This window comes from Culex quinquefasciatus, chromosome 2 (assembly GCF_015732765.1).
Source record: "Culex quinquefasciatus strain JHB chromosome 2, VPISU_Cqui_1.0_pri_paternal, whole genome shotgun sequence".
NCBI classification, from domain to species: Eukaryota; Metazoa; Arthropoda; class Insecta; order Diptera; family Culicidae; genus Culex; species Culex quinquefasciatus.
The window spans coordinates 198,212,466-198,240,172 of record NC_051862.1 but is presented as its reverse complement, the minus strand read 5'-3'; the positions used below and the strand labels follow the sequence as shown (position 1 = coordinate 198,240,172).

Here is a 27,707-nt window from a genome sequence, read left to right as displayed (position 1 = left end):
TCTTCCAGGATGCTTTCTTCGGACTGGCTGCGCTCGTGTTCGATTAGATTAGATTAGATTAGATTAGAATGTTTTTCATTCTGTGAACTACAAGAAATTTTACATTTAAAAAAAAACTTGACATGAAGATCACATCACGGATAGAAATCCTTTAAGCAACTCTGCTAACTATATATTGTCGAATTTGTAAACATTGAAATGATTCCAAAATCGTCAACATATTTTTACGATTTTGATGTAAATGTTTCCTAAATCAACAACACATTGTTGTTCAAAATCGGAAATAAATGGGTAAATGTTGACTGATTTTGCTCATATCTGGCCCAGAGTCCTAAAAAAGATCAAAGAAAAAATTTCAGCTTGTACAACCAAGTTTTGAAAGAAAGTTCCATGATCTGGGTATCCATCTCGAAACTAGCAGAACAGATTTGTTCCAATCGGTTCGGTTTGGGGTCCTATAAAAAAATATTAAGTTTGATAAAGTGCGTAAAAAATTATTCACTAAATCATTTTTTTACAATAGAGAAGAGCGAAAATTTTGGTTTAGTTTATTGTGTTAATTTAAGAGAACATTCCGATGAGTAAGGAAGGCACCAAAAATAACCTATAAACCAAAGTCACAGATTTCACGTAGTTGCATCTGTATATTTTCAGGTACTAAACAAAAACGCCGTTTAGTTTTATTTTTCCCCAGATTACACAATTTGCCAGTGTGATATAATCCCCTTCTCCAGTCTCAATGTTAGATTTTCCTGAACTGGACCCCACAGAAGCTAGTCCAGTCCAAGCCAAACTAATCCAATCCAGTTGCGAGTTTTTTGTATCGAAAAAGCAAACACAAAATGTTCACCACACCACACAATGTTCCCACCATGCTACCGCCACCACCAACGTCCATGACCACACGATTTTCCCTCAAATCGCCAAACCATTCTCTTGAACTTTAGTGGTCTCATTTTGTGCCGGCTGCCGGTTGTAGATCTCCGTCGGAGTCTGAACGGAAATAACACCCTCATGATTTGCACAAAAAAAAATCAACAAAAAACCCTAACAACTTCATTGAATTTGTTCAACATGATCCGAGCATAGAACTGTCGCAAACGTTTCAATGTCTCGCAGCTCGAGCGTGATTTGTATCTCGATGTGCTCGGTCTTGCTGAACTTCCAAATAATACAAGCGGATCAGCGCCAACAACGGATGCTGCTTGTTCGGTGAAGTTCAAGTGCTGAAGTGCTGCTGCCGATGCCTCATTGGGCAATTTGGAGCAAAACATGGTTCTCTGCTGTGCTTTTATAATGCGACGTGATGCACATAAAACGCGCACCTGTTTGGCGTGCGCGAGGTGATGAGTATCTCCCCTCGTTTTTCGTTTGCGAAATGGTTAATTAAGGTGTTCGGCAAAAATGCTTTTAGTGTCCGGCCAACACAGTGGGGGGTTTTACTTTTGCCAAAATAAGTGTTGATTTATGCGTTCGTACACAGTACAAACTGCGCAGCCCTTGGACGCGAACGCGTTCGTTAATTATGTTCTGAGCAGAGTGCCGTGGCCAAGTCCCCAAAGGGGGACATTTCAACATTGAAACTGAAAGTCAACAGGCCGCGCGGCCATCAGCCTCAGGTTCCATTATGGTGTAGACGACAAAGTTCTACGCAGCAGCAGCAGCAGCAGCTGTTCGAGCAGTTATGCGGATGCACTTGCATTCCTTTATAAGGAACACACAAGAGACGAACGTGCGTGTCCGAGCAATGATCGGTGACAGCAACGGCCGGCAAGCGAGGTTCCATCAAGCGATACAAATTGTCGGCTCTTTGGGTTGAGCATCATTAAACGGACAGTAATTAGACGAGATTTTGTAAGCCCACTATGAAAAATGATATGATCAAAGGTTTTTTTTTTGCGAAAAGGTTCTAATGAGGCTTCTGCTGGAAAATTATGGACTTGACAGTTGAGATTGTGCCAAGAATTTTGCAAAATGAAATGGAGTGGCGACGCTTCTGCTTTGTAAGCGGTAGATCGGGGTTCAAACACTGGCTTGGACCAACATAACTCGTCAGCTGTGTGTTATCTTGTGACATAGACCATTTTGGTCGAAAATGAGTTAATGATGACGTTTTGCTATACTTAACAAACACTACAAGATGCTATGCGAAAGTATAATTTGTATCAGTCTTGGGTTATGCTGATACATGTTATCTCAGTCCCGGGTATTAGGTGGTGACAGCCCTCGCGCTGCTTCCAATGACCCGTTTCAGAATGACAGAGCTCCTTGCGGTCCAATTCCGAGGTCATTGGGCATTGTCTGGCCCCGCCCAAACATAGACCAAGAACCAGAAGAGTCCTCGACCTATCTTTAGACTTCCAATCCCATAAGGCAAAAATGAGATTTTCAATTTCAATTCGGTTTTATTGGTGAATAATCAAGATACAATAAGTTCTTTTGAGGTACATAACAGAGTTTTGGAGTTCCTTACAGCTGTGTGTTACATTATAATCCATTTTGGAACAGTTATTGCTTGTAAATAAAGGTGTCACCAAGAGCAAGAAAAAAATAAAAAAAAAACTTACTAAAATCAAAAATGAGATCAGCGCGTATTTAGTGGTTGTTGATAAGCAGGCAGAAATTTACAGTTTCAGTTTGGATAGATCTCACCAAGTTTCACCCAACTGGCAGTCGCATGATTGTGATACATGGCGGCATGAAAGTATATCAGAATCTGCATGAAATCTGTCCTCATGCATTTTTTGCGATATAGGAGAGTGACACTTTGCCCTTTACTGACAATTATCGACATTACCGACGGCTTTTTGGTTGTATTTCACAAAAAAAAAACAATTAGCAGAACGAGGATTGAACCACCAACTTCTTGCTTATTGATCCGACACGCTACCACCGCGCCATGGACGCTTGATGAAATGAGAGTGAAAGAGCACCAACATATGCTTCTCTTTGGAGTCCCAGGGCAACGACGGGCCAGCATTATATGTGTTGGTGAGAACTGCAGATCGCTGAAATTTTTACAAGCGGCCAAAATTGATCTACGGGCTTGCTGCAAAAAATGTTATAAAATGTGACATTTTCTGCAGCAAATCCAATGTTGCAGATTTTGAGATATATTTTTCCTTTGGGTGTTCTGGAATCCCGGTAGCCTTCTTTATCGGCTACTTCTAAACATCCGGACGTTGCCAGCTACTTTTAGTCGTACGGATCCGGACGGCCAGCTGCGTGTCGCAAATCACGGACAGCTTGATCTTCCTCTTGCCGATCCGACACATATCCTGGCGAGTGTATTCTGGAAAGTTTGCCTTGGCAGCTGCGGACACGATCTTGCGGTGTGTCATCTTCAACAACCAAATTTCAGTAATACAAAAATCACTACGATTATTAGCAAAAACAAAGCTGTGCAGTGAGTGGAGCATGTCGCACACTCTATTATAAAAAGTTTACTTCATGTAACTTTTACACAACACAATTTTTCTAACTTTTCCTCGAATTCTTCATTTCCAGGAACGAGTTGAGTTTCACCATAATTTCACTATTTCGAACTAAAATGGCTTAGCACAACTTTCTTTTCATTGAGGTACAAAAACTCAAAATAAAGAATACACACAACAGCCAAGCTACAAAAACAGCAGCCATTTTTCAGATTTTGCTGTTTGCCTTCACATTTTTTTTAAACCGATCAAAACAAATAAAACAAAATTTTCTTCCTCACTTCAGTCATCTTCGCATCAAAGCAAACGCTAAAACTGCTTTCTCTTTCTTGCCAACACATCGATGCTCATCAGACTGATCAGACTGGACGAATATCTCTGCCAGGCTGTTCTCATCGCAGCAACCCATAAACATAGCGTCACCGGCAAGCTTGCAACCAGGGGAGCCAGGTTGCCAGATAAATCTGGCATTGCCAGATTTTTTGAGCGCCAATTAGAAAAAAATATTTTTCTATTTCTTCCTCACATTGTTTTATTGACGTATTTTTTTTTATTTTGTGAAGCTATAATGTATAAAAAGTTAAAATACACAGTTTTTGAACAAAAAATTACTTATTACTTTGAGAAAAGTGGCTTGCCAGATTTTTCCCAGACTTTTTGCCAGATTTTTTGCCAGATTTTTTACTCTTCAGACCTGGTAACCCTGCTTGCAACACACACCAAAAGAGAACAGCATAAATATTCTCTCGAATTCCCCTCCCTCTTCCACAACCAAGCGGTCGCACTAATACTATCGTGTGCTTCCCGCATGATGAACCATCACCAATACTGGCACACGTCTTCTGTTTCTGCTGCCACTTCAAAATCAAGCTGTCATCTTGGAGACGCTTGGAAAACAAATTTATTTCACGAATTTCTCCCAGTATTCTTGGAAAATCCATTAAACTCCAACTTTATCACAAGGAAAATGTACACACGTGACGATTTAAACACTTTTTGCCATATTAACATTTACATTTCACAATAAAAAACGCATTTTGAATTCGCGAACATTTTAGGCCAACCTACCACGTTAACAGTAGAGGCTCCACCACACTTGTGACATAGACCAATTTATCATCAAAATGATTGTGCACACTTGTGACACGTCATACATGTTGTTGGAAAATGTTTCTTGTTTATCACAAATTTATGTACACACATACTTTCTAAAGGCAATACAACCTTTTGTTTATAAAAATATACTGATTAGGTCTATTAAACCATTGATTTGAACTTATTTTAGTTTGTATGGGAATTCTGTGCACAATTGTGAACGGTAGTACAATTTTACTTTCGAAACACACAGGTGACACGTGCTTTTCAGATTTTTGTTTACATTATTTACTACATCTTTTAACTGGTGTAACCAAATTAGTTGAAACTTGGAGCGTTTGTTAAGGGATAGTATACGAACCGATTGCTTCAAAAAGTTTGGCTCTATCATTCATAGTTTTGAAATTATTTACCAACAAACATTAAAAAACGATTTTCTCGAAAAGTACTAAATGGTCGTTGTCACAAGATATCACATAACTGATGAACTGGTAATTATTTCCCTCATGGATTCAATTGCTAAGGAAGGGGAAGGTAGTGTATCAGCAAATTGAATCCGCTTTGTAAATGCGGTCCTCGAAAATCATCAAGCGTTGTTCCTTTAGGGGAGCTGGGAAAGATTAACTTTTCTTTGAAAGAACCTTATCAGGCACACGGAAGCAAAGTAGGTTCATTCATCCTTGACATTGATACCAGTTGATCCGGATTTATTTCCTAGCCCTAATGATGCATATCTTTAAATCAGGTCCCTTAATGCGTCAAAGAAATTTAAATGCTACCTGTTTCCGAGATGTCTCCTAAAACCGGATCACATTTTGGTGTTATCAAATATCACTAACAAACACCAAACACGTGAGATTTGAACCTTGTAAGGTAGCATAAAAATAGCCTAGTTTCGATGTGATCTCGCTCTGAAAACCTGTTGCTTTTCAAGGGCTCGTCATAAAATTGTAATGTGTGTCATTTGAGCAATCCGCCTTAAATCAAGCGATGTAAATTTCGCCAGCCTACAGCAGGAAATATCGCCCCATCACGGGCGGACAAATAATCCATAAATCAGCCAATCGCACAAACATGCCCCGGCAGATCACGAACCCTCAATTATGAACACCCAACATAGGTCGTAAATCTCTTCTCCCGATCGCGCTAGAACCCCAATCGAGTCGATGTATTCTAGATCTTCGCCGTGAAGCACGAATCAACACTTTCGACATCTTGCCGCCAAATCGGAATCCTTAAGCTTGTTGATCGATGGTGCTCGCGGAACGGATCCGTGTTGTCAATATTTTGCAAACTTAATCACAATACTTGTTTGTTTGCTTTGCTCTTCTGGTACGCTCGGTGAAGTTGACCCTCGTCGGCAGCGAGCGATCCATCACGATTGGCCAAGATCTTCAACGGCTTACACCTAAGATATTCTCTTGGAAGCTGTATTTTGTGAACACTATGAAGTTAAAATTTTCGAGTAATGTTTATTTTTGGAACAAAAGTAAAGTTTTAAGTAAACATGAAAACGAAAAAAGTTAAAAATTTCACAGAGACTAACTCACCTCAACTATGTGCAACATAACCACAATAGGTCAGACGGGAGCATAGAGGCAGCCAAGCAAGCATAGCCGATCGATCGACATTCGCCTGAAAGTGAAAGAAAGGTAACTGACCTTGAAAATAATACCAACCGGTGGTCAACATAAAACCGGCCACCGTCCAACGAAAAGTGAACAAGTGACCGATAAAACCAACCGATGAAATGCAATCTCGCTTGGGATCGCTCGAGTCCATTGATCCATTTTTTTAACTTCATTCAATTCCCTGACATAATCGGTTGTAAGTCACAATCTTGCGGACCAGTTTGTTGGGTGTTATTTAACGTTTGCTCTCATAGCTGAAAGATGCAATAAAAATCTTGGGGTCTTGGAATCGATAAGGCATCAACCTTCACTGAAATGTGCGAAAAGTCATCACATTGAACCTTAATGGGTTCGCGGATCAAGATTTGAAGAGGAAAAATTTGGTTGTATTAAACAAAAAAACAGTTTGTGTGGCGGCGTTTCATTTTATGTTGATCGATGTGTAATTGACAAGTACGTCATTACACTGAAATAAAAAAAAGTACCAAAGTCTTAAATTCTAGGAATTTTGCCTGCTTTCCTTATTGATTAATAAAAAAAACCCGAGTAAGAAAAAGAGGCAAAATTCCTAGAATTTAGGAATATGGTACTTGATTTTTATTTCAATGTAGAGAACAATTTAAGCTTTATTAACACCTAAACTCCCAAGCTCGAGAAAAAGGGGGCATTTACATACAAATTCCCCCTTTTTCTCGAGCTTGGGTGTTCTGGTGTAAAGGTTATCTAAGAGTCACATAGAAATCGCCAAAAAACACCAAAAAACATATTTTTCAACATTTTTATTTTTAAAACATCTGTATCTTTACAAGGATTGGACATAGGACAATGGTCAATATGAAGACTTTCATGTTAAATTGTCTGGGGAATTGATTCTCACTATCATTTTGCCTTCCTCACTGAGGTAAGGCTATAATCCTGCTCTAAAAATGAACTTTGTATAAAAACGTCGTAGACCCACCTTCATGTATACATATCGACTCAGAATCGAAAACTGAATAAATGTCTGTGTGTATGTGTGTGTGTGTATGTATGTGTATGTGTGTGTGTGTGTGTATGTATGTATGTGACCAACAAAATAGCTCATATTTCTCGGCACTGGCTTAACCGATTTGACCCAAACCTGTTGCATTCGACTTGGTTTAGGGTCCCATAGATCGAGTTTTATACAGATTGAAGTTTCGATAAGTAGTTCAAAAGTTATGCATAAAAATGTGTTTTCACTTATTTCCGGAACTCACTTAAATGTATGTAAACTATGTCCGGATCCACCATCCGACCCATCGTTGGTTAGGTTATCAAAAGACCTTTCCAACGAGTCCAAAACATTGACGATCTGGCAACCCTGCCTCGAGATATGGTCATTTAAGGAATATTCATATACTTTTTTATTCTGGATCTAAAAAATAGATGAAATTTGTGTACAGCCATTGCTGCTAATGAGTGAGGAAGGCCTCAACCACATAGGTGGATTAAGTTAGTTTTTTTTTAATTTTGACGTTTAGACCACTTTTCAAAAAAACAGTTTTAGTCAATGATTTTTGTTTTTTTTTAGGAGAGACATACCACCCTGCATTTTTCGTGAGTCTTTTTGTCACATTTTAGGCTATTTTCACAAAAATTTTGAACGCTGAAAAATCGTGACATCACCTTAAAATTTAACTTTTAAACTTTAAAATTGAACATTCTCATAAAATTAGCTTGTATTTTTCTTTCAGTGTATTTTTCAGCACCATTTTTGATACGATGCAACGGCTTCGAGATACAGTAATTTTTAAATTATAAAATGCAAAAATATTCAAATAACTTACGCCCTTCTCACATGTCATTTTTGAGTACAATAGGCTCCATATAGACAAAAATGTCTTATATAAGTCTAGGATAACATGTCTAAAAAGTTTCATTGAAATCGGAGAGGGTCGGGTACAAAAGTACCTGAAAAAAATCTCAATTTGAGCTGGAATTGCTCCTAAATAAAAATGTAAAGATGGCGCAACGATCTTATGTATTAAGAAAACATTTCCTGGATTTTTTATTACGTCTAATAAGCTAATGTTTGTGAGTGTGTCCCGTGAACACGTGGTTTATGGATGACCCCTACAAGATATTGAACCATCCTGATCTCTAGCACTTAGGGGAAATATACCCATTTTAATCACTCTAAGCTGTTCGACCAATTCTCATCACTTATGCCATTTTCCGCTATAAAATCAACATTTTCAAATGCAACAACAATGGAGAGCTGCTTGCTCACTTTTATTTGAGCTATTTATTACTTTGGAACAGTCAAAAACACTTTATGAAAGCTTCAATTCATGATCAAAGTGCTGATAGGCCGATAATAGAAATAGGCTGAGAAAGGGCATAGTTCCCCTATTTGTTTTTTTAGTCTATTAAGACCGTTGCAAATCTTTTTTATGTTTATGTACCTCGACTCTGACCAAAGTCGAGGGGGGGGTATATAGAAGAGTTGGAAAATAGAAATTATGAGCCATGGTTTTAACATTTCACTGAACGAAATGTTTTGAAATGCATTATACACCTGTCCAGTTGTTTTGCAATCCAAAATTTCCATAGTTTCTAAGTATTGACGATTTTTTTTATTTTTTTGCAATAAAAAATGTTTTTGCTGTTTGTAGATTGCAATAGAGCAATTCTCTACGAAATCGGTCTTTTTTCTTCAATTTTAATTTTTGTATTTTTTAATCCGGCTGAAACTTTTTTGGTGCCTTCGGTATGCCCAAAGAAGCCATTTTGCATCATTAGTTTGTCCATATAATTTTCCATACAAATTCGGCAGCTGTCCATACAAAATTGATGTATGAAAATTCAAAAATCTGTATCTTTTGAAGGAATTTTTTGATCGATTTGGTGTCTTCGGCAAAGTTGTAGGTATGGATACGGACTACACTGAAAAAATAATACACGGTAAAAAAATTTGGTGATTTTTTATTTAACTTTTATCACTAAAACTTGATTTAAAAAAACACTATTTTTAATTTTTTTATTTTTGATATGTTTTAGAAGGCATAAAATGCCAACTTTTCAGAAATTTCAGGTTGTGCAAAAATCACTGACCGAGTTATGAATTTTTAATCAATACTGATTTTTCAAAAATCGAAATTTTGGTCGTAAAAATTTTTCAACTTCATTTTTCGATGTAAAATCAAATTTGCAATCAAAAGTACTTTACTAAAATTTTGATAAAGTGCACCGTTTTCAAGTTATAGCCATATTTAAGTGACTTTTTGAAAATAGTCGCAGTTTTTCATTTTTAAATTAGTGCACATGTTTGCCCAGTTTTGAAAAAAATATTTTTGAAAAGCTGAGAAAATTCTCTATATTTTGCTTATTCGGACTATGTTGATACGACCTTTAGTTGCTGAGATATTGCAATGCAAAGGTTTAAAAACAGGAAAATTGATGTTTTCTAAGTTTCACCCAAACAACCCACCATTTTCTATCGTCAATATCTCAGCAACTAATGGTCCGATTTTCAATGTTAATATATGAAACAATTGTGAAATTGTGATTTGAAAATTCCAAAAATATTTTTTTCGAAGAGATCGGAAAATTTCACAAATGTTTCATATTAACATTGAAAATCGGACCATTAGTTGCTGAGATATTGACGATAGAAAATGGTGGGTTGTTTGGGTGAAACTTAGAAAACATCAATTTTCCTGTTTTTAAACCTTTGCATTGCAATATCTCAGCAACTAAAGGTCGTATCAACAAAGTCCAAATAAGCAAAATATAGAGAATTTTCTCAGCTTTTCAAAAATATTTTTTCAAAACTGGGCAAACATGTGCACTAATTTAAAAATGAAAACTGCGACTATTTTCAAAAAGTCACTTAAATATGGCTATAACTTGAAAACGGTGCACTTTATCAAAATTTCAGTAAAGTACTTTTTGATTGCAAATTTGATTTTACATCGAAAATGAAGTTGAAAATTTTACGACCAAAATTTCGATTTTTGAAAAATCAGTATTGATTAAAAATTCATAACTCGGTCAGTGATTTTTGCACAACCTGGAAATTTCTGAAAAGTTGGCATTTTATGCCTTCTAAAACATATCAAAAATAAAAAAATTAAAAATAGTGTTTTTGTAAATCAAGTTTTAGTGATAAAAGTTAAATAAAAAATCACCAAATTTTTTTACCGTGTATTATTTTTCCAGTGTAGTCCGTATCCATACCTACAACTTTGCCGAAGACACCAAATCGATCAAAAATTCCTTCAAAAGATACAGATTTTTGAATTTTCATACATCATTTTTGTATGGACAGCTGCCAAATTTGTATGGAAAATTATATGGACAAACTAATGATGCAAAATGGCTTCTTTGGGCATACCGAAGGCACCAAAAAAGTTTCAGTCGGATTAAAAAATACAAAAAAAATCGAATGACCGAAATCCTAGAGAACTGCTCAATAAAAAAAAACTTTATAGTTTTAAACATGCTAAAAATGATTACCATTGCTGAAAAATGCGTTTTACATTGTTTTCAATAGATATAAAAAAAAAGTTTAAAGCAAATTCGCCTCCTGATTTTTCGGACCAGTTTTGCAAGGGGGCGACTTAAACTTTAAAAAAAATTGCAGCAGCCTTAACATATTGAAATTCACACATAAAAAATATTTTGAGATTTTCGAAAAGTATTTTTTCCTGAAAATTCCTAATCACTTTGCCGAAGACCCTAAATCGATAAAAAAAAAAAAGTTCTAAAGTTTTTAATACACACATGCCCATTTTGTATGAATTTTATGAATAATCTAATGTTGCAAAATGGCTGACCTTATTTCAAAAATAGAAAATCATAAATTTCGAAAAAATGCAAAATTGTTTTTTTTTGTGATTGAGCCCTGTGATTGAAAATGAAGTATAGACCTTATTTTTTTCATTTTCAACATTGCCGATTGGACCGATAATTACAGAAATGTGTAAAATGAAAATAAAAAAAATTAAAAATAAATGTAACTTTTGTAAAATGCACTCTTTAAATGTCAATCATAATTGACAAACAATTCAATTTAAAAAAAAAAACATTTTATTAATCTTTAAACCTTCTAAAAGTTCTACAAATCTGGTATGTTATGGGAAACATCAGAACATGTAAATTTTTAAGCAATACTGATAGATGATTGAATTTGTCTACGTCAAGATTTTTTAAATTATTTTTTTTTTAAATTACTTGATTTTGTTTATTCTGATAAACAAACAACACAAACATAATTATCAATACAAACCCAAACATGCTCTTACCAAAATAGCCAACAAATTGTTTGCGTGCATAATACTAAAGTTGGTTCTTACCTTGTCCTGCATACATACTAAACATAACAGGGAAAACCAAACAATCGCAAGGTCAAAAAGAAATCATTGTTCTAGACCACTAGAACAAACCTTACTGCAAGTCAAAACCACCAGACTACCAAGTTGTGAGTATTTTTTGTCCAACAAGAAAAACCAACATCAACAGATGAAAAAACTAATTAGTCGCGCGGTTCTATGCTACAATTTTCACACAAATGTGTACCTTTGAAATCATAACAACGCGGCCAGCAAACGCTGAGGACCGTTTTGCGTGATCTGTGGCACGTAACATTAGTGCGCTTAAATGCCACCCCAGCGGCTTAACTCGAAACCCAACAATTTTCTGCAGCAGATCTGCAAAAGTCGCACAATTACCTGAAAACACCTGGCTGGTAAGGGTGGAGTTTTCACGCTGGGGCGGCATGATTAATGCATCTCACGCGCCCACCCACAACTGCCAATAATGCACAAACATGCGTTATGTGTGGCGGTACGTTTTGCTGATTCCACCAGTGCAGCAGTGGTAGAAATAAACTTGCACATTTGGTTAAATCGAGAGGCAGTTTGAGAAGGGTTGGCATAGGTGGAACGATTGCGTAAGAGTGGTTCGTTTAAGGGGTTGAAAGAAAGTTTAATTTCAATTCTAGCAGATTCTTGAAGATTTTAAGCCGTGTGAAATATCTGTTTCACCAAGATCGTTCAAATATTAGAACGTCCGACTCATAATTAAGCTGTGTTCTCATCCTTGGTCACTTGAGACCCCTTGACAAAATTATTAAAACAATAGACAAGAAGATTCAGCGCGACTTAAGGTCACTGAAGCTACCTTCCCCCCTAATTGAAGGTGGCACCAAACTGCGCCGTAACGCGTCTTAAATTAATCTTTAAAGCGCAACAAAAGCATCATCGTTACAGTAAACGAGCTCAGTTTCAATTAGCATAATTAGTGCGTAAATAAAAGCGTAAACAACAAATTGGATTGGCGCCATCTTGTGCCACCGAGAGACCCCCTGTTGGCTGAGAAGAACCACCAAGATTCGGTGGACGGAAATTGGATCGGAGGTCTCTCGGCTGCAGAACTGACCTTTAACAGGTCGGGCCTTCTAAATTGTTGCTGAAAGCGATCAGAGGTTTGGAAAATTGTGATGATCGCGATGGATTTTGGATCGTTCGTTGATCTCGGGTGATCTTCTTCAAATGTTCAGCCTGTTGGACGCTTTTGAAGGTACAGCGATTTAAGAAGTATGAAAATGGCTTGGTGCACTCGGTCGTCCAGGGTCAGAAACGTGATCAATTTTTAAGGTGAGTGCCTTGAACCTGGTGAAGTAATTTTGATTGAATGATCTCTGATTGCTAGCATTAGCTGGGAGCTCCAAGATTACGGAACTACAAACTTTTCTAGTTGCATGAATTGAAGTGTGTTCATCGGAATTTTGTTTAATTTACAATAATTTTTATTTCTCGAAATATTAAACCAATAATACTCAGAGTGGTTTCAATACAATCTTTAAAAAATCAGACTTGCCAACGGTGCTTCTACATTGTAACAGCACACTAACAAAATTGTTACTATCGCCAGCGGGAGTTCGCTCGACCCGCATGTGTCGACTCGACATGCACCCAAGTTGCACCCAGTTTCCAAAAAAGGAAAGGAGGAAAAATCACCCCTGAAAGCCATTATCGAGAGCATTATTGGCAGCCAACACGCTTCACGCCGGCAAACTACAGGTTGTTGATAGCATCAATTTACAAGCTGCCCCCATAAATCGTTACCTAATGAGCGGTCCCCGATTCTGGACTCGAAAACCTCGCGGAAAATTCAGGAAGCATTCCAAATCTGCTCCAAATCACTACTCTCGCTGGCTCAAATCAGGAAAGTTTTCGCCGATCAGCCATCAATCAGCCCCGCGTCAGGTTGCACATTAGCGTATGAACTGAGAGTAAGCGAAAAAAGCCTATCATTAGCTGCCATTCATTGCAAAGTTTAGTTGTTTTAAGCAGCGAGCGATATACTTAACTTGGTGCTTAGATTGTTGTTGGTTGCGGTGCGCCACGTGTGTGTGAACCGTGGTTCGCGGTTGCCAAAATGATTTACGCTTGCATTCGAGCAGCACCACTCAAAGATCACTTCATCTCGATCAACCTTGTTTGCAGTGGCAGGTGGGAGGCTTTGCCAATCACATTAATTTGCATGGGAGATTTTGATTTAAATTTGATAAAATATCTCTTTGATTGAAAATAAACAAACCATATTGGCAGTTTAAGAATTGTTTGATTGAGTATATCAAATATTAAATTATTTATTATGAAATATTTTCTTATTCACTTTATAGACTAAAAGTTTTTCAACCTTATACACATTAACATTTTTATTTTTTTCGGATTTGGTAAAATATAGATCATTTTGTCAAGTTGAACAAAATTTCACCGACATTCGGTAGCACGATGAAAAAAAAATGCATTTGATAAGGAAATTCCTGAAAGTTTCAACCGAATTCTGTAATTTTCATTTAACCGAGTTGAAGCAATTGAAGCAGCTGAAATTCAAAATTTGTTTACCAAATTCGTGTAAAAAATTAAATCAATACAAGTGTTGTTTTTGATTTCATAACAGAAAACTTTTTTCGCATTTTATTGATTTTTTACAAAGACAAGTAGTAATGTGAAGATAATTGATTTACATACTAGAACCTTAAATATATCAATGAAAATACAAGTGAAGTCAACTCTATTGATAACTTTTTTGCCTGATTTTTTATTACATAATATAATTAGATTAAATTTTGAATATTTTCTATGTTTCTAAGTATTTTTTAGTTTGTCATTAATAATACCCAAAAATTGTATTATTATTGACAAACTAAAAAAATACTTGCCTTTTCTACCATTCTATAGTGATGAATCACATTATTATATAACCAAAAAACAGTGTTGAAAACCATCATCTTCGTAAAAGTGCTGAAAAGTTAAACTTTTTAGCACTTTCATTGATTTATTCTTTTTGTCATTGTTTTGATTTTTGTGTTGGCCAAACTCATGGACGCCAAACGAAAACTTTTGTTCACTGAAAAATCTTATTGAATAGTAATTTATGCCACAAGTTGAAAAAGAAGATTTTTTCAGCACGAGTCATACATTTATCGATAAATACGACGAGTGCTAAAAAATCACTCGAAAAACACCCTTTGAGTGAAATTATAAGTAAAATGCTCATGTATTTTGTCAATGAACTGTTGAATCAAAAAATGTTAATAAGTATTGCTTTTCGAAACAAGTGCTGATAAGTTCAACTTTTAGAACTTTAGAACTTTCCAGCATATATTTTGAAAAGTGAAACTATTCGAATCTGATATTTTTGGTACAGAAAAGTAAGCGTTTTCGTCGTTCAAAAATGACAGAAAAAGTAAGGAATTTCACGACGGAATTGCAAAAAAAAAAAAATTAAATGCAAAAAAATGTTGCATACAACTCGCTGCAAGACTTGATTTTTCAGCACCACGTCTACGTAATTATTACGTTAAGATTGTTATTGAAGAAAAATGTTTTTTTTTTAACTGAAATGTAACTTATTATTTGTTTTTTTTATTTATGCCAAAAGCCTGTCACTTAAAAAAATTAAAAGTAATTTTACAAAATAAAAAAAGCACAAAAAGAAAAAAAAGGATCATTGAATCCTTGAATCCATCTATCCAGCCAGCTATTTTTGATAGATAAAAAAACTAATAAAGCTTGCAAAATACATGTTTGCAAGTAAATTTTCCCACCAAATTAAAATTTGAACTTTGAATATTGGAAATTAATTTATACGGATACAGGCTTGTCCCCGTCAAGATTAGGAATAAGAGGTATGATTTCATCTTTACAATTCGCTGTTACTCAGCAAATATTCATTCAATTTTAAGGTTAAAATAAATAAAACTTAAGTGGAATTTTCGGATCTTTTGAAAAAATCCACAATTTTTTATTTGTTTTTTTTTTTATTAAAATTAATTTCTCAAAAATGAATTTGTCAACTTTCGAATTATTTGTTAAATTATTAAGTTAAAAATGATGAAAAAAGATTAAAATAAAGAATGTTGTAAAACAAATTCAATTTCAGAAGCAAAATAAAATTTGCAATCGGAAATCACTCGACACATTTTTTGATAAAGTGCAATGTTTTCAAGTTTTAGACATTTTTAGTGAAAGTTATTCGAGATATGTTATTTTTTCATGACGAATCCCGGCAAAAAAAAATTATAATGGGTGAGTTTTTTTTTCTTTTTAGTTTTGGTTAGCTCTGCTGTTTGCTGATATCTCTTTAGTTAAAAGTTTTTTGATAAATAATTTTTCTAATCTCATCTAATAAGCCCTCATTTTTAATCTCACGATATCTTGAAAGCTAAGCTTCAATTTTGAATGTCTAAAAAATATTTTCAAGAACAACCATTGAATGGACTAAAAAAACTTATTTTAAACATGTTGGGCTAGATTTTTAAATTACTAGAATACTATATTGAAATAATCAAATAAGTTTCATTTTTATATATTGAATATCGAACCAATAGTTTCCGAAGCATTGCGAAATGAAGACTTATATGACACATAAGAAAAAAATATGTTCCACAAAAATTATAATTCAAGAGGTTGTATCTTCTATCAAAAAGCCGTGCGACAAAGTAAAAAAAAAACAATTGTTGCAAATTATCTCCGTTTTCAATATATTTTTTGCAAAGGTTGCCTTTCCTTCATGAAGTTTTTTTTTAACATAGTTTAAAATTTAAAAAAACATCTAAAAATGAATACATTTTGAAAACAACGCAATTTATCAAAAAAAAAAACATTACTTGGAAGAAAGTTTGGCAGAAATTTCAATATTCCAAAAATAATATTGTTTTCAAAAATGTATAACTCCATTACCCAGATATTGCACCATCCTAAACCCTAGCGCAAAATATGTCCTTTTAAGTCCCCTCAAACTCTCTTGGTAAATCTCTTTGTGCAATTGTACGACTATTCCTGAAAAAATATTTCTTTTTGCAAATTGTTGCATAAATTACTGTTATTTTGAATAAGATGAAAAAGTTAGATTATTTAAAAAAACCGTTTTTTTTATTTTTCAAAAAATGCAAATTGATTCATATCACTAATGTGCCAAATAATGTACCAAAATACTCCGATAAGGAAAAAAATATTGTTTATGAATAAATTACACAAAAAATTGGGTTTGATCTCAGAATAAATGTTTGTTAAAAGCTTCACTATGCATGGGCATCTCCAGCGTTCAAAATGTGCTTGACACACAACATCACCAAAACTGTAGATGGCGAAAACACTATTTAATTAGTGTGGTATCGAAGTGAGACACCCGTCAGCACAAGCTATGCGAAACTCGCAGCAGCAGGTGTCTGATTTATTTGTTTTCAGGTTTTGTTCCCACTGAGCACCTTGGCACACGTCTAAGCCAAAAGATTCAAGCATAAGAAGCACTTCTGCGTACTTGTGGACGATTAAACCACCTTAAACAATTTGTTGAGTTCGAAGTTGGCAATCAACTGGCAAAGTGGCTTGAAATTTTAATTTCCAAGACCTCTCCATCAAGATCAAACATTTACATCTGAGACCATTTCCAAACTACCTACTAACCACTTGTATTGTATTGTTTTCATCTTTTCAGATACTTCTTCTCAAACGTCCTCCAGTTCCAGATTCACCGAGCCATGTGTACGGCCTCGCGCCAGTACGACCCTCAAGACCCCAGCAAACCGCTGCACAAGTGCGACATCTTTCGGCAACCGGCCGCCGGCAACATTCTCAAGTGAGTATGAGGGACGATACTCAATTGTCACAAATAAGGTTTTTTGAACACTCATGAAAAAAATCCAATTGATTTATTAAATATATGTTGTTCGTGAAGAGACATAACTTCTTATGAATTTCACAAAAATGTATGAGATGATAGGAATTTGTTCATTTCAGATTTTAAAAAAGTCAAAGAGATAATTTAATGAAGAACTATAACTATAACAAAGAAGTACAAAGTCTAAACAAAACATCTGAGAAAGAAGTGACATGAATGCATCATATTCAAATCAAACCAAACGAGAAAATTGCCAGTACCGATGTGGTGCAATTCACACTGCATACAAATCGTGTGACGACGTCGCCGAAATGCATCAGAGGGGAAAATATGACGCGTTGAGGGGATTGCAACAGAATATTTGCTGCAGCAATAGTAGCAGCGGGAACAAAATATGACTGACTGGCCGCTATTGATCGTGCAAAGTGGCTTGAACGCCAAAGATTGTACTTTAAAAATGTGCCCACCAAGTGGTTCTCACCGGGAATACACGTTTTGTATTGGCAATCGGTATGGTTGGGACACTTGAGATGATCGAAATCTTCAAAAAGCTAAAGATGGAGTTTCAAAAATCGCTTGAGTTATTCCATAAAAAAACCTGATTGGATCAATTTTGCCAAGTCTTGATCATCCCTAGCTCCCATGCACTAAGGTGCATTTCTTTACCAGTTCATCGCGATGTGACATCGTCCCCGGTAACTTGACTTTAACGCGAGGGAACACTGCCCCAACTCCCCCCTGTGCGGTTCAGCTGTGTACTCGATGCAACTCATGTGGAGGAGCTGTTGCACCAAAATTACGCAACCTGAACTGCACTGGACTGTACCGAGCCAGTTGCCCCCACAAAAATGATGTCCACGCAAACTCTTCAATTGACTCTCCGGACTGGGACTGGTGATCGCTGGGATTGCACTTGCACGCTAATGTCCACTCTTGGCTTGACAAACGGTCATTTCATAATTTGACTGCTGCATTTCGCGTGGTTGACTGGCATGATTGATGGGCTGTGACTCAAGGGTGGAATTGAAAGAGAGTTTGGAAAAGTCTAGAAAATCTGGAGCTGTCTGACTATATTTTCAATGGAGTTTTAATTAGATAAAGCAAGAGTTTAACAAACCTTTTATTTTTTTTTTGAAAAAAGAAAAAAAAAACAGGTATGAAGTCCAGCTAGCAAAATGAGCAGTTTGAAAAATGATATTTTTGCAAAGTTTGCACTGTTTGGTGCCAAACCTTATCTCAAATATCTAAACCTGTTGATAACAATGCATTGCCTAATCACCAAATCGTTACCGTCATACTATCTTGACGCACGTCTGAACAAAATGTTATCTAGTGATGAAGCAATGATTGTGTGAAATCCGTTTAATTCAATATTTGAAGCATTTAAACTTCAATTTAAATTTATTTAATATGTCCAAGTGAAGATTGCTGTGACTTAATCTTAAATACCATAAATACAATCTATTAAACAAATTGAAGTAAATGCTTTCAGAATATAATATAAACTGTTTCTAAAATGAACTAGAAGATATATATAGCAATTCTCAGAAATTTCGGCAATCCAATATATAAATACAATCCAATATATAAATAATAACCAAGCTATGATATTTTGAAATTTATTGATATCTTTCAAAAAAAATCTGAAAAGGTCAACTTTTTTATTTCATTTCAATGCAATCAATAACATTCTAGTAAAATTTTGAAAGAGGAACATTTTTAAGAAATTGCCATATGCAAGCTTAAAAATATTCTTTACATGCTAATTCAGCATGGCCATAAAAATATAAGCAAAAAACAAATTATAAACAAAAAACAGGAAAATTAACATTTTCTCAATATTGCCTACAGTCATGCCTCGGTTTAGCACCGCATATGGGGGATGCAAAACCGAGGCGTGCATAACTGAAGCACAGAGCTTATGGGTTTTGGCTATATGGGAGTCATTGGCTATAATCGTATTAAAAATCATGCAAACATCAAAAAATTATAGTGTTTTGAAATCGGGATGTTTCATCACAATAATGTTTCGAAACATTTACAAAGATTATATTAAGTGACACAGCATTGGAAATGCTAAGTAAGGGTGAATATTAGGGTGGTCCAAATCCGGACTTTTTTGGGGCTACCCTCTGAAATCAAAGATTGACCCATCACTATGCTAAATTCCAAATTTGAGCTCATTCTGACCACGGGAACCCCTCCCTCCAATCGCTTAAAGTTTGTATGGGAAAAATCGTCAAAATGTATGGAGAAAAGCAACTGTTTTACTTTTTTACCTGTGGAAGGCACCATAGTTATCCGATTCTTACCATTTCTCAAATGTAGAACCTTCATTACATTTAGAACAACTTTCCCAAAGACACCATATTTTTAGGATTTTTTCCCGCGAAGTTATTAGCGCCCAAAACTGACCATTTTTGCGCGGCCAGCTGTAAGGGGCTACCTAACAACGATGTTTATTTCCAATTCGTACACGCACGTGCTCTCTCTCAGGTTCAAACTCTCTCACGAGCTTGCTCGCCTGCCTGCCTGCCTATTTACCTACAAGCGCGCGCGCTGTTTCTCTGCTTGGACTTTTGTCGTCGTCGTCGTTTTTGTTTGCTATCCGCTGCGCTGCGTTCCTGGCATGTTTATTATAATTTTCAACTAAAATGGCTGGTTTGTTTTGAGATATATTTAGCATATAAAGTCTAAGATTAGGTCAAAATTTTAAAAAAGTGCATTGAAAAAAAAAGAATTTGAATAAAAGACAGCTTAGGCCTTGGCTTAGGCTCATTTAATAAAATTGAAGCAAATGAACAGGGTTTGTTCGTTTTTCCAAGCATTACACGCAGTTGTTCGTATATGCTCATTAGAGAGAATGATTCATTTTATTCAGGTAATACATAAAATCCGACCAACTGCTTGTCGATTCGAAGGCATTTTGATTCCAGATATAAAACTAGCTAGCTCAACAATCTCTATTTTTGAGGCTTTTCTTTTAGACATCGTTGCACTTTTTGGATGTTTCGGAATCTGACAGAAACTTCTAATAATCGTCAAAGGCAAAACATACCGCAATTTGTTGTAAGGAAGTTTGTTATATTTTCGGCAGATTAAAATATGTTGTATGGAATGAAAAATAATCGTGATCATAGGACTACGAAAAAACTTCAAATGTTTTCTTTTTAAGCTTGTTTGATAGTATACAAAAGTGTAAAAAGCAGTTTCCATAATCGATGAATTGTCTAAGTGTATTGTTCTTCCTGAAATCTACTTGACTAAATAAAAAAAACGATTTGAGAACTAAGCTTGATTTGGAGTCGGAGCCAAAAGCAAACCCTATACTTTTTTTAGTAAGAAAGGCCAAAAGTGTTATATTTTTTCTAGAAAAGTTAAAATCCCAGTCTTGAGTTTGGTATGATATCATTTAGAACAAACTAGAAATAAATTTCAATTAAAATATCCCTATTTAAAAATTTACTCAATTTACGCCAGCAACGCAGCGCAGCGAATAGCAAACGAAAACGACGACGACGACAAAAGTCCAAGCAGAGAAACAGCACGCGCTTGTAGGCAAACAGGCAGGCAGACAGGCAGCCGAGCAAGCTCGTAAGAGAGTTTGAACCTGAGAGAGAGCACGTGCGTGTACGAATTGGAATTAAACATCGTTGTTAGGTAGCCCCTTACAGCTGGCCGCGCAAAAATGGTCAGTTTTGGGCGCTAATAACTTCGCGGGAAAAAATCCTAAAAATATGGTGTCTTTGGGAAAGTTGTTCTAAATGTAATGAAGGTTCTACATTTGAGAAATGGTAAGAATCGGATAACTATGGCGCCTTCCACAGGTAAAAAAGTAAAACAGTTGCTTTTCTCCATACATTTTGACGATTTTTCCCATACAAACTTTAAGCGATTGGAGGGAGGGGTTCCCGTGGTCAGAATGAGCTCAAATTTGGAATTTAGCATAGTGATGGGTCAATCTTTGATTTTAGGGGGTAGCCCCAAAAAAGTCCGGATTTGGACCACCAGAGTTTTGATTTAGTGTTTGTGGTTACTTGGGTATAACACAAAGTTTTGAAATTACAAAAAAATCAAAATACTCAAAATTTAAATTTTTCACAATAAGGTTATCGAATGATCGGGATATTTCCATGCATTTCGAAATTTCAAACAACTTTTTTTGAAAATACTCAAAAATTACATAAAACTACGTATTTTCAAAAAAAAAATACTCAAAATTTCAGTTTTCCACAATATAGGCATCAAATGATCGGATTTTTTTCAAACATTTTCAGTGTAATAAATGTTGAGTATTTTTTAGAAAAAAAGTAGTATTGTGATTTTTTAGTATTTTTAAGACATTGCAAGGCATCCGAAATGTAAATGATCGTTTGATAACCATATTGCGAAAAACTGAAATTTTGGGTATTTCTTTTCAAAAATAAGTAGTTTTGTAAAAAAATTGAGAATTTGAAAAAAAAAATTAACATTCGAAATGTATAAAAAAAATCCAGTCGTTTGATACCCACATTTTAAAAATTTGGAGTATTTCCAAAAAAATGTTACATTCGAATTGTATGAAAAAATCCCGAGATACACTGCATTTTCAAAATACAGGAAAAATGCGTATTTTTGTAAAACAAAAACTTTCATGTCATTAGCAGCTGACATAATCCCGATTCCAAAACACTATCATTGTTTGATGTTTGCATGATTTTTCCTACGTTTATAGCCAATATCTCCCATTTAGCCAAAATCCCATAAGGCCGATGCAAATATTTAAAAAAGTTTTTGTCCCTCGGCCCTGGCCGAGGTCAAGGGGGGGGGGGGCAAAAAAATAAAAAAATATAAAAATTTAAATAACAAGCCATAGTCTTCACATTTAAATGAAAAAAGTGTTTTAAAATGCATTTTACACTAGTTCAGTTGTTTTGCAATCATTAGTTTTCAAAAAATCTAAGATCTGACAAAAACAAAAAATGTATCGAAAAAAAAATTTGCATCGAAAATTTTCCAATAATCTTAAGATTTTTTAATAAACCCAAACATGCTAAAAATGATTTTAAACGCAGAAGAATGTAATTTAATTTGATTTCAGCTGGTTGCACTTGAATTTTCATTGAAATTTTGAAGTTTGTTGTAAAATTTTTTTTTTTTTGCCCCCTGATTTTTGGGGCCAATTTTGAAGGGGGGGGGGTGACAAAAACTATTAAAAATATTTGTACCAGCCTAAGCTCTGTTCTTCAGTTAAGCACTGGGCCATGCTTAACCGAGGCAACTGAACGAATAAAACCAGGGCAGTGCAAAACCGAGGCATGACTGTAATTTGCTGTCGTTTTTAAAAAAAAATAATGGAAATAATGGTCCAATTTTGAATTTTCTTTTCAATAACAAATGATTCAATATTTTATAATCAAGAATACCCTTTTTAAATTGACAGCTTATTTCGTTATTTTCAATTGTTACGCCAGATTTTTAAATTTCGAAAAAAGTTTATTGATTGTATAAAACTGAGAAAATCTATTTTTTTTCCTGTTTTTTTTTATCTTTTCATGGTCATAAAATATCTGAGCAACCAAAAGCCGTATCAACAATGTTCAAAAAAGCAAAATGTAGGAAATTATCTCCGATTTCTAGTAAAAAATTAGATCCCATTAGCACATTAAAAATAAATACTGCGGCTTTATCCGAAAAAGTTACTTAAAATGGGTATAATTAGCATATTTTTTTAATAAATCAATATTTCTCGAAAAAATCACAAGGCAGTTGCAAATACGTTTCAAACTTTATGCTTAACTTTTATCAAAATTTTATAAAAACATTTATTGATGATTAATTAAAGCAGGATTGCACTGCAACTTCTTCAAAAACATGTTTGCAACTGCCTTACCTGAATAATATGTTTAAAAAAAGTTTAAAATTTTAAATATTTTTGGCATTCCTTGATCTTTCATGAAACAGTTGAAATTATAAATATATGAAATATCCAAACATTTCATAATTTAAGATTTTTGAAAGCATTAAGTCTTAATAACAAACTAAATAATTCACATAAAAGATACAGATTAGTCAGGAGAAGATCAACTGTATTGTAAAAGTTTATTTTATTTATTTTTTAATCCAATTACGACATGATCAATAAAAGTTAAGATCCCTTCTGATGTTCAGGATTTTTTCAAACATATAACATAAGCCCAAAAAGCGTTTTTGTTATTATTATTTCTTTTCTTGTGTGGCTATAATTTATGTTAAAATATTAATAAATTCTATCAATAAAAATTATTTAACAGTTAATTTTCATGATAATTTTGTTTTCCCCAATCTCCTTGCAGACAACTGATGGAACGTGGAGCCTCCGAACCGTGGCAGCAGGTTCTTCAGGAGGTAATTGGAGAGGGTCGACTCGATGGCACCGCTCTTCGGGAGTACTTTAGACCCCTGGAGGAGTGGCTTCGTAACGAGAATCTGCGCACCAACGAGTACGTCGGTTGGATCTACGACGGGGATTACTGCAAGCACAGCATCGAAACCGCCAACCTGCAGGTCTTTGGAGGGTTCTACAATGGTGCCGTTCAGGTGCAACTCGCTGGTGGCTTCGTTGTTGGGCTTTACCTGTTTGTCCAGGTGTATGTTAATCAGCTGCGGTTGATTTAGGGTTTGCTTTTTCATTTCATTTAAAAATATATATAAGTAGAATTAGTCATTAGTTTTTAGCATTGGTCAGCTTAAGTAATAATTTCTCAATAAATTTAATCTAAAACAATATTATTATTGTCTCTTATGGATGACTTCCCCCCAATTTGGAACTTTTTAAAACAACAAACGCTCCTCCTCCTCCTCCTCTCGAAAGTTCATTGTCGTTCGCCAGGAAGCAACTCTCGCACAGTCAATCACTCATGAACTACCCTCGGAAAGTTAAATCTAATAAAATCCCATCACAAGCATCTGAGTCTCGCCGCGCCAATCTGGTTCAATTTACTATGAATCCCAACATCGCTACAAAAACGACGATCTCTGACTGATAGTGTGTAAGAACACCGAATACAGTCTCGCCGTGTCTCAAGCACCCGAGTTTCGTCAACTTCCTGATGTGCAGTTGTTGTTTTAAGTTTGAAGCTAACGAGCGAGTTCAAGCGTGAGCGTTATGTGTGATGCCCCTTTGCGTGTGACACTTCTCTCGTGCCCTCAGGGTATTGGAGTTAGAAGGAAGATTTTGCGTTGTGCGTAATGTTGAGAAGTCGAAAGCAAGTCACAGCTAAGATGACCGAAGGATTTGAAAATAGGGTGAATTTCAGGTTAACGAACCAAAAAATAAATTTATGCAACGAGTTGCGAAATTAATTATTTTGTATCTTCAAAACTATGAAAACTATCGGTAAACCATGAAAAAAGTTACAACATTATTTTACAATTTTTAGAATCAACCACTTTGGAGGCAGAAAACAATAACCATTTACATGTAAAATTTTTGTTTGAACGTGTACTGCATGTTTGAAACACCAAATTCAATATAATAAATAAATCGTCGCTTTTGTGCTATCTTGTGGCAAGTCCTTTCTTTTTGACAGCAGACATGTCACAAGATAGCAAACAAGCGACGAAATATAATTTTAACTGTTTTGATTTGAGATGATTTTTTCAAAACGAGTCGGACATTTATTATACGAAATTTACCAGAACAATCTTTCAAATCATTTTTCCCTGTTTGAATGCCTTCAAGGCAAAATAAGTTTCTAACAACTTCAAAGGCATTCTTTTTTTCGAAACAAGTACTGTAAGGTTTAACAATCAAGCAATAAAGAAGGATGCTGAAAAGTATTTTTCAGTACTGTTATTTTTGGCGATGGAAAACAGGTCCTTTCATGGTTTGATGATCATAATGACAGGAAAGTTATGTAGTCTACAACAGGATTGCAAAAAATATCACATTGATTGACATTTTTAAGCACAGTAAAAAATTGTGTAAATTTGGAAGGTGTAATTTTGGAAGGTTGAATATTACCTCTTTTATGATGTAATTTTACCTCAATTAAGACTGAAAAAGCGACATTACAACAGAAAAGTGGTAAATTTACACATTTTCAGAGGTAAAATTACACATTTTTTCTGACATAAAAGATGTACCCCTTCCCAGATGTAATATTACCATGATTTTTTTCTGTGAGTGTTTAAAACATATATTATTTTTAAGTTTACAAAAAAAAATGTCATAACTCTACAACGAACCTCTTCATCAAATTTCAAAAAAAAAAATTAAAACGTGATTTTTTGATTTTTTCAAGTGTTTTTATCTAACTTAAAAAAAAACTATTTTATATTAGTTGATCAAGCACTTAAGGCTAATTCAAGATTGTTAAACGATAAAAATTTTTTCGATTATATAAGCGAAGAGGACGGACGATAAATTCAAATTCTTCTCAAACCATACCATGTTAAATTTCCAGTAAGAAAATCTTTTTGGATAATATAGTAAGGATCAAATTATAAATACTCCATTTTTTTTTCAAAAATACTAAGAAATAAATAAAATAATATATTTCACTTTATTAGATGTTTTTCTTTTGTAAAAGATCTCAAATATACACTAAATTCCGCGTTTTGCCTTTCTTACTAAAGAAAGGTATACGTTATACTTTTGTTTACATATTTTTTAAATAACTTGCAATAAAGGTATGAAACGAATCAAATTTTGCATGCATTTTCACATTCTTTTCCTTCCTTTGAAAAATTAAAAAAAAATACAAAATACCATGTTTTTAGAACATTCTGATTTTCTTAAATACTTTTTGCCTTCCTCACTGAGGTAAGGCTATAATCCTGCTCTAAAAATGAACTTCGTATAAAAACGTCGTAGACCCACCTTCATGTATACATATCGACTCAGAATAGAAAACTGTACAAATGTCTGTGTGTATGTGTGTGTGTATGTGTGTGTGTATGTGTGTGTGTATGTATGTATGTGACCAACAAACTAGCTCATGTTTCTCGGCACTGGCTGAACCGATTTGACCCGAACTTGTTGCATTCGACTTGGTTTAGGGTCCCATAGATCGAGTTTTATACAGATTGAAGTTTCGATAAGTAGTTCAAAAGTTATGTATAAAAATGTGTTTTCACATATATTTGGATCTCACTTAACTGTATGTAAACTATGTCCGGGTCCATCATCCGACCCATCGTTGGTTAGGTTATCAAAAGACCTTTCCAACGAGCCCAAAACATTGAAGATCTGGCAACGCTGTCTCGAGATATGGCCACTTAAGTGATATTGATATACTTTTTTGAAGCAGGATCTCACTTAAATGTATGTAAACTATGTTCGGGTCCACCATCCGACCCATTGTTGGTTAGATTATCAAAAGACCTTTCTAACGAGCCCAAAACATTGAAGATCTGGCAACCCTGTCTCGAGATATGGCCACTTAAGTGATATTGATGTATTTTTTTGAAGCCGGATCTCACTTAAATGTATGTAAACTATGTCCGGATCCACTATCCGACCCAACGTTGGTTAGGTTATCAAAAGACCTTTCCAACGAGTGCAAAACATTGAAGATCTGGCAACCCTGTCTCGAGATATGGCCTCTTAAGTGATATTGATGTACTTTTTTGAAGCCGGATCTCACTTAAATGTATGTAAACTATGTCCGGATCCACTATCCGACCTATTGTTGGTTAGGTTATCAAAAGACCTTTCCAACGAGCCCAAAACATTGAAGATCTGGCAACGCTGTCTCGAGATATGGCCACTTAAGTGATATTGATATACTTTTTTGAAGCAGGATCTCACTTAAATGTATGTAAACTATGTTCGAGTCCACTATCCGACCCAACGTTGGTTAGGTTGTCAAAAGACCTTTCCAACGAGTGCAAAACATTGAAGATCTGGCAACCCTGTCTCGAGATATGGCCTCTTAAGTGATATTGATGTACTTTTTTGAAGCCGGATCTCACTTAAATGTATGTAAACTATGTCCGGATCCACTATCCGACCTATTGTTGGTTAGGTTATCAAAAGACCTTTCCAACGAGTCCAAAACATTGAAGATCTGGCAACCCTGTCTCGAGATATGGCCACTTAAGTGATATTGATGTACTTTTTTGAAGCCGGATCTCACTTAAATGTATGTAAACTATGTCCGGATCCACTATCCGACCTATTGTTGGTTAGGTTATCAAAAGACCTTTCCAACGAGTCCAAAACATTGAAGATCTGGCAACCCTGTCTCGAGATATGGCCACTTAAGTGATATTGATGTACTTTTTTGAAGCCGGATCTCACTTAAATGTATGTAAACTATGTCCGGGTCCATCATCCGACCCAACGTTGGTTAGGTTATCAAAAAACCTTTCCAACGAGCCCAAAACATTGAAGATCTGGCAACCCGGTCTCGAGATATGGCCACTT

At 35.1% G+C, this 27,707-nt stretch overlaps 2 protein-coding genes across 2 annotated transcripts in view; one reads left to right on the top strand and one right to left on the bottom strand.

Annotated features, from left to right (window-relative positions):
• LOC6042071 (angiotensin-converting enzyme) overlaps window positions 1-24,062 on the top strand; it is a 238,985-nt gene extending 214,923 nt beyond the window's left edge. The window contains exons 8-9 of the mRNA XM_001851173.2: window positions 17,135-17,275; window positions 23,632-24,062. Of these exons, the coding sequence (XP_001851225.2) occupies window positions 17,135-17,275; window positions 23,632-23,953 (463 nt within the window). The 3' untranslated portion in view covers window positions 23,954-24,062. The remainder of the gene's footprint in view (window positions 1-17,134; window positions 17,276-23,631) is intronic.
• The window catches only part of LOC6042082 (fibrillin-1), an 86,944-nt gene continuing 65,373 nt past the window's right edge, over window positions 6,137-27,707 (bottom strand). Inside the window, exon 9 of the mRNA XM_038251638.1 lies at window positions 6,137-6,164. The gene's annotated coding sequence lies outside the window, so the exon portion shown is untranslated. The remainder of the gene's footprint in view (window positions 6,165-27,707) is intronic.